Genomic DNA, 7,423 nt, shown 5'->3' on the forward strand with positions numbered 1-7,423 from the left:
TACCTCCACGGGGCTAGAGGGGCCGGGGAGCGCATCCCGCCCACGCCGCCCCCGCCGCCGCCGCCGCCGCTGCCGCTGCCCACGCGCTCGGAGTCCCTGGCCTCCCTCCCGGAGGCGGGGGCGCTGCGGGCGCGTGCGCGTCGGCCCCCGGCGCGGTCCAACCCGCGCGCCTGCCGGCCCGGGCCTCGCCGGCGCGCGCCGACTTCCGCCTCCGGTTCCGGGCGCTTCCGCTCTTAGCTGGGCCGGCGAGGAGGTAGGTGTGGGCGCGGGGGGGGGGGGTCGCTCTCGGTGGCGGGGACCCCCGGCGTGCCTGCCGACGTAGGGCGCCCTAAGCCTCGGTTCACCCAGCGGGTGTGTGTGGTCAGAGGGCCTTTGTCGGGAGAAGGACCGGCGTGAGACGCGTGTGGTGGTCCCCCGCCTGGAGCCGCGCGGGGATGCCTGGGTAATCCAGAGGCCCTCGCGGGCGGATGGTACAGCTCCACTGTTCTGGCTTTCCAGACGCAGAGTTCGAGGTGGTCAGCCCCCTCCGGGTGCGAACGAGACTGAGCTCTTGGGAGGGGGAAGTGGCCTTCTCAAGACCCTGTGGCTGGTGAATTGTGGGGCCGCGCTAGAACCGAAGCTTCCTGGCGCAGACCGTGCCCCTGACATTATTTCACATTACAGATTCGTACCTGTTCTGGGCGGTCGCTCTGATGTCTTTCCAGCTTTAAGTCGTCCGGAGATGGGTCTTACTGTTTCACGGAGCCTATGGGCTCCGTTGTCAGGATTACTCTCTTCCCCAGGGTGTCCTACAGACCTCCAGACGTTGGCCTGTGGGATTCAGCAGAAGATGAGGCCTCTATCTTCCTGTCGTCAGTAAGCCGCTCCTCGCAACTGCTCTCCCGCCGTCCACTGTCCTCATGTCTACCTTACTCCTCAATTTGGATTTCGGTGAACCTCCCCCCAAAAAGGCATTAGAGGGGAATGCCAAGCACCGAAAATTTGTCAAGAAGAGGAGGTTCTTGGAACGGAGAGGTTTTCTGAATAAGAAGAACCAGCACCCTAGCAAGGTGCCTAAGCTGCACCCAGACCCTCCGAAGAAAGGGGAAGCTCCTAGGGTGGATGGCACTTGGAAGGTCTCTCACCTTCCAAAGAAGAAGACCGCCGCCTCCAGCAGCGGACCAGAGCAGCCCCTGGACAGGAAAGCTGCGGTGCCTTGGCTGACCCCTGCCCCTTCACAGAAGGCTGGGTCTGTCGTGGCCAAAGTAGATTTGCTGGGGGAATTCCAGAGTGCTCTTCCAAAGACTAGGAGCCACCCAGCTCGCTCCCAGAAGAAGGGTCCCCAGAAGAACCCTACTCAGAAAAACGCCCCACAGAACTCCACCCAATCTCATTTGGAGAATAAATGCTCCGGAGCGTCGCAGAAGACACCAGGGAAAATGGTGGCGATTGACTGTGAGATGGTGGGCACAGGACCCAAGGGGCACGTCAGTTCCTTGGCTCGATGTAGCATCGTCAACTACCACGGAGATGTGCTTTATGATGAGTACGTCCTCCCCCCCTGCCACATCGTGGACTACCGGACCAGATGGAGTGGCATCCGGAAGCAGCACATGGTGAATGCCACACCCTTCAAGGTCGCTCGGAGCCAGGTGAGAGGCTTGGGGTCCGATGGTAGTGGCGAGGCCGGTGGGCTGAGGTCCGCGTCATTTTTTCAGCAAAGGATGTCACTCTAGGAAGGCGCCAGAGGATGGGGAGGAGGGAAGGAGGGAGTGGATCGCCACGGGAAGAGGGCTTCCTGCTGGGGCAGAGGGTGGGAGTCCAGAAAGCTACAGTTAGCTGGTGGAGGGAACTCGGTTGGCTGAGACTGTTCGCTCTCCGGTCGAATCCTTGTCTGGGGAACTGGGAATCCGTACAGAGAAGTAACCACTGAGGGACAGAGCCCCAGGAGCGGATGGGGGGGGGGTGGAGAAACGCTCCATCTCTTCGGGGAGAGTGGGGAGGGCTTCCTGCCTAGCGTGGGAGGTGCTGGTGGTTTTGGTGGGAGCAGGGGTGACTCGCGTACCTGGGTCGGGTGTGCCGAAGCGACAGCTGCGACAGACGACACAGGGCTGTCGTGTCGGGTTCTCACCTCGCTCGCGGAGCAAGCCTCCTCACCGGCCCGGCCACAGGGAGCTCCACAGAGGGACGGGAAAAGGAAGGTGAACCTGAGGTGAAGGAGAGGAAGCCAGCTGGTCGTGGGAGGCCTCCAGAGGGCGCTCTTGGTCCACTTCTCTGCCACTTCAACCCCCTGCTCTTTGCTTTCTCTGGACGCTCTGTTCCGCTGGTGTTCTTCATGCGCCTGCAGTCAGTTGGAGGCGGTTCAGCAGAGGGGAGGGGGCTGGATCTTAGAAAGAACCCGAGAGGAGTTGAGCCTGCGCACCAGGGCACCCCTGAGCCGCGCTTGGGAGAGGCGGAAGGTGGGGAGGGTGTGGCGGGGCGCAGAGTGCCCTTAGGAGCCCGCACCTGCCTGGCTCGTGGCGCTCCCGCGGGGCTCTCGTCCTAAAGTGATCCCCCAGCGCTCAGGCCGGGCCGAGAGCCCCGTTCACAGGGTCTGCCGCTTCCGGGGCTTCCTGCCGGCCGTGTCCCAGTCAGGGCGCTTTAGTTCTTGTTCACAACCCGTTCGGGACCCGTCGGGGGAACGGCCTTCAGAGCTGGTGGCGTATTCTTTGGTTGTCCTCGTTGCCGGTTTGCCCTCACGCTTTAAGATCCTGCGGTGACGAGAAGGTCTTTGCTTCTGAGGCTCACGGGAATAAGGTTCCAGGGCGGCTGGTGAGTGAGTGGGGAGAGCTGAAGGCCGGGGGCTGGCGCACGCGGACTTAGTCTGCAAGAGGTTCGGAAGCTTTTGTAGCTCGTAGGACCTTCCAGAGTCGGATGGAAACCATAGGCCCTCCCCGCCCCCCCCCCAAAAAAAAACCCCCATGTACGTAACTTGGTGTACAATTTGGGGCTTCTGTCACCTCCCTGGAGCCCATCTCTGACCCCATCTGTCCAAGCCTCGTGTCTCAGGCCAGCATATGGTAGGGGTCAAAGGTCTTCACGTAGCGAGCCAGAACCAGCCTGGATAGTTACGTGAGCATCTCAGGCGTGAGTGTGATTTGGGACGGAGGCAAATCGGTCTGTTGCTGGGATGGAAGTTAGAAGATAAGGAGCCGTTGGGGATGTAAGTCCGGACGGGGTTACCGGCGTCGTGCGGCGGGGTCGTCTTGGGTGGTAGCTGCTTTCACCTCGGGGCGTGGAGCTGGGCCTCGGGTGGAAGAAGCCTGGTGGGAGAGGGCGTTTCAAGGATGAGCCGGGTGAGCACTTGGAGAAAAGGGCCTAGAAGGACCCATGGCCACGTTGGGCTTGTAGGATGCAGGGGCTTCGCGCCTCCTCGCCAGCGCCGCCTCTGTTCCTGTTTCAGATCTTGAAGATCCTCGCAGGGAAGATAGTGGTGGGGCATGCCATCCACAACGACTTCAAAGCCCTTCAGTACTCCCACCCCAAGTCTCTCACCCGCGACACCTCCCACATCCCTCCCCTCAACCGGAAGGCCGAGTGCCCAGAGAACGCCACCGTGTCCCTCAAGTGTCTCACCAAGAAGCTTCTGAACCGGGACATCCAGGTAGTGTCTCCCCAGTGCAGCCAGGCCCGTGGCTTGGACGCTGGGGGCGCCCTCCGTGCGGCCTTGCTCCAGGCTCTGGCCCCAGAATTGCTCTGGTTGTAGAGAGGTGTGGGCGGGCGGCTCTGACGGGAAGAGCTTTGGACCAAGGGGCCCGGTAGACTTTCCATCTGTACGTGGGGTGACAGCTCCCGTCCCAGAGCATCACAGAGGGTGCTCGGGACAGGGAAGAGCCTTCAGGTGGGTGCATAGCCCTAACTGAGAAGAGAGGAAGAGAGGAGAGCACGTGGTGGTGTCCAGAAGTCCGCAGAGTGGGTGCCGGGACCCCCTGCGTGGTCTACGCGTCTGCACTCAGAGGAGGGCGGCCTGCCTGGCCGGAGGAGGAGGGGCCACGCGTCGCGTAGAGCGTGGTTAGGCACTGGGGAAGCTGGAAGATTCGGAAGGCCTGGTGGCCATCTGGTGCGTTGTGCTGGCCGGGCGTAGACCGACGAGCACCTGCGTCCACAGGAAGGGCTGAGCCATTAGGGTGGGAGTGGAGCCTCTGAGATGGGGTGGGGACTAGACCCCACCGGAGTTCGGCCTTGGCAGCCCACAGACTCTGCAGAAGCACCTGCACCCCGGGGGCCGCGGAGAGCCAGTTGGGAAGGAAAGCCGTAGTCTCTCTCTGTGGCTTCACGTTCTTCTCTTCCTCCGGCGTCCAGGTTGGGAAAAGCGGGCATTCCTCCGTGGAAGACGCTCAGGCCACCATGGAGCTGTACAAGTTGGTTGAAGTCGAGTGGGAACAGCACCTGGCCCAGAATCCCCCAAAGGACTAGCGGCCGCGGAGGCACCGGTGACGAGAGGTGGAGAGCAGCACCGTGCCCGGGAGGACCGGGCAGCAGGACTGGACAGCGGCCCGGCTCGCTGCCCCAACCGGGAGAGACCGGCTCCACCCCAGACTTAGTCTTCATTGAAATTTCACCTCCGGTGTCGTGTCGTGTCTGGTTGAGAATCCCGCGAGGGAGGAAGCCCCCGTGTCAGGACCAGCCCTGGACTGTTTCCCTCCTAAATGGTGCTAACTGCAGGTCCCAGGTGCTTGGCTCCAGGCGGGCCTTTTGACTTCGAGGGGCGGGGCATACTGGGAACCGTTTCCCAAACTGCCTTATCACTAGGGTGGCCGCATGTCCGTTTTATGCCTTTGGTCCTCACGTAAATAGCAGTGCCCTCTTTCGCGGTCAGAAGTGCGCTGGTTGGCTGGTCACACCGCGTGTCACAGACTCTGCCCTTGGCCTTGTCTGCATCGGAGACATAGCGCCCGTCCTTAGGGGAGCCATCCCTGGTGAGGTTCAGTTCTTAGGGGTAGGAGAGTGGGACTTGGAGATCAATTTTTCTGATTTTGGAAAGCAACGTCTCTCCTAAAGCGTTAGAGGATTTATTTAATTTAGATCCCACTTGGTAGGTTAGAAAAGAACTTAAAGTGTTTTCATGGTTTTTAGTCTTTTACTTCATTAAAACAAATCTTTAAGGACTCAAATTATTCCCTTGATAAATTTTTATAATGGAAAAACACTCGTGTGCTGTTTTCTTTTCCAGTTTACGCTAAAAAGCTCTGTCACCAGGTGGGGCGCCCGGCTGGCTCGAGTTGTTAGAGCGTGCAACTCTAGATCTCGGGATTGTGAGTTCAGGCCCCACGTTGGGCGTAGAGCCTATTTGAAAAAAGTCTCTGTGACAAGGTCTCACAGGGCTGTGATTCTGTGAGGGGTCCGGGATCTCTGTGGATGGCCCTAACTGGGCCCTTTTTGGCCAGAAGTCACCAGGAAGCACCGACTAAGCCCTCGTGTGTGGCCCGTGTGCTCTGGTGCCCGGTCCCCACCCCACCCCTACCATGAATCGAGCACGCCTGCAGCGGTGCCCCAAGCCACGCAGACACCTTCACACACGGGTGTGTGACCAGTGGAGCGATCCAGGGTGGGCACGCGGGAGGGACGGAGCAGGGGCGGGAGGGTGCTGGGTGACGCCAGCCTGGTCGGTCCTGCCAGCGCTTCCTCGGTGGCACACGCCCTCCCGGGAAGGTGAGTCACGGGTCTGACCTCGTGTGTGGGATTGCTTTGTGCACAGTCTTGAGAGAGTGCGGCCTCCACACTCTTGTGTGGCTTGTGCCCCTCGAGTGGCTGCTTTGGCTCCAGGGGCAGGGCTACGGTCACGGCTGCCGGTAGAAGGGGATTTCCTGCAGCCAGCCCGGACTTCAGACGCGGCCTTGCCGTCCTGTCCTGCACCGCGGGACCCGCTTGCACGGGCAGCTCTGGAGCTCAGAGCAAGTTGGTTCCTGCTGAGCCTGACACACGGAACGTCTGTGACACCGCAGAGACGTACCAGGCGCCCTCACACACACCTCTAGGTCTAGGTGGGAATGATCTAGGAGGGCCGCGCCCAAAACCGGGAATACGCTGAAAGCAAGTCTTAGTTACGTTTTAATCAGTTAAGGCGGGAGACGACGAAAAATCTCAGTTGAGTTCAGTTTGGGGGGTACACGTCGGCTGGACTTGGCCTTGTGGGTGTCTGGGTAAACAGCAGCTGACCCTTGCACTTCCTCTCCACCCCACCGCACCCCCATGTCCTGAAAGGCACCTGGTCTCGGTTAACGCTGGAAAGAGCTGTCTTCTGCTCACCACGAAGAACCTGGGGACCAGAGGACCTTGTGACCGTTTTCCTCAGCATTTTCTCTCCTCACACTTTCTGGGTAGAGCCCAGCTTGCCCTGCAAGGGTGCCTCCTTAAGTCCCCTTCCTTCTCTGCTCCTCTGTCCCCAGGGGCCTGGCTTCCTCCAAGAGGGTGGCCAGCCCCTTGCAGATTGCTGCCCGAATTCCAATCAGCAAGCGTTTTGCCTGAACTGCGGCAAAACACGAGCTCTTCCAATGCCTTCTCTTCATAGAGGAAGGACGTGTTCTGATTCAGGGACCCCTTCTGTGGGTGAGGTCAGCAAACGGCAGCGCGTGAGAAGTGGACCCTGCCAACGTCGTCTCAACGGCCTGAACCTTAGCGAAGCGGTTCTCAATAGGGGCAGGGCGGCGTGTGTGGGAATTTGAGGTGATCGTGCCGCCCTGTCTCCACTGATGGCCGCAGCGAAGGCTGCAAGGAGGAGTCGTTTGATTCCTGGTTTAACAGATGATTACAGCTGACAATAGGGAAGCACAACAGGACTGTAATTATGAACTTGCCCCAAGGTACGTCAGCCCGAGTCCGTGTTGGGAGAGACCATACGCAGGTGTGAAATACGCCAGGTGTGTCTGCGAGTATGTCCTGTCTGCACTGTGTATCTTCTGTCTACACTGTTGCTCACAGAGCACTTGCGTTTACTCTGCAGAGCAAGCCCTCAGCCCATGGCAGAAGAGCAAGTTACCCTGTACTGATACTGATACTGATACTGATACAAGTTACTGATAACATGTTTCAAGTTTGGTTTCACCGCATTCCGCATTGGTGGCTGTCGGTTTCCTTCTGGGGCTTAAGGACTCCAGCATCAAGATCCTGAGATTCTTTTCTACCCCTGATGGGTAACTAATGGTTGCCATCGATAATAATGACAACAGCCCCTGGTCTTTGTGTCCCTGCGTTGGGCACTGTGCTAAGTCCTGGAGGCACACTGTGCCATTCTCGGGAAGGTAGGCGGTGCTGTTCTAGGACAGCTCTCAAGGAAGCCTAGGTTGACAAACGATAAATCGCGCCCAGGCCAAATAGCTGGGGGTTGGCGCTGGCACTCGGACCTGCCAGCTGTGCCTGAAGCCTCCGCTCTTAGCCACTGCCCTACTCCGCTCTTAACCCGTCC

General features: G+C 59.7%; 1 protein-coding gene across 2 annotated transcripts; it reads left to right on the forward strand.

Annotated features, from left to right (window-relative positions):
* The first annotated feature begins 100 nt into the window (after positions 1-100).
* On the forward strand, positions 101-5,167 carry ISG20L2 (interferon stimulated exonuclease gene 20 like 2). Of its 2 annotated transcripts, none has more exons than XM_023247931.2 (4): positions 101-253; positions 783-1,631; positions 3,422-3,622; positions 4,321-5,167. In XM_023247931.2, exons 2-4 carry the CDS (start codon positions 900-902, stop codon positions 4,432-4,434), a joined length of 1,047 nt encoding a protein of 348 aa, XP_023103699.1. In that variant the 5' UTR covers positions 101-253; positions 783-899; the 3' UTR covers positions 4,435-5,167. The 2 variants fall into 2 exon arrangements, with proteins under 2 accessions (XP_023103699.1, XP_023103698.1); XM_023247930.2 differs by having other exon boundaries at positions 116-253; positions 664-1,631.
* Positions 5,168-7,423: the final 2,256 nt, after the last annotated feature.

Source organism: Felis catus, chromosome F1 (assembly GCF_018350175.1).
Source record: "Felis catus isolate Fca126 chromosome F1, F.catus_Fca126_mat1.0, whole genome shotgun sequence".
In the NCBI taxonomy this organism is placed as follows: Eukaryota; Metazoa; Chordata; class Mammalia; order Carnivora; family Felidae; genus Felis; species Felis catus.

Coding starts and splice junctions, on each gene's coding strand:
- ISG20L2 (XM_023247931.2), top strand. CDS start 900: ATGTCTACCTTACTCCTCAATTTGGATTTCGGTGAACCTCCCCCCAAA. Junction 1,632..3,421: donor TCAAGGTCGCTCGGAGCCAG/GTGAGAGGCTTG, acceptor TTCCTGTTTCAG/ATCTTGAAGATCCTCGCAGG. Junction 3,623..4,320: donor TTCTGAACCGGGACATCCAG/GTAGTGTCTCCC, acceptor TCCGGCGTCCAG/GTTGGGAAAAGCGGGCATTC.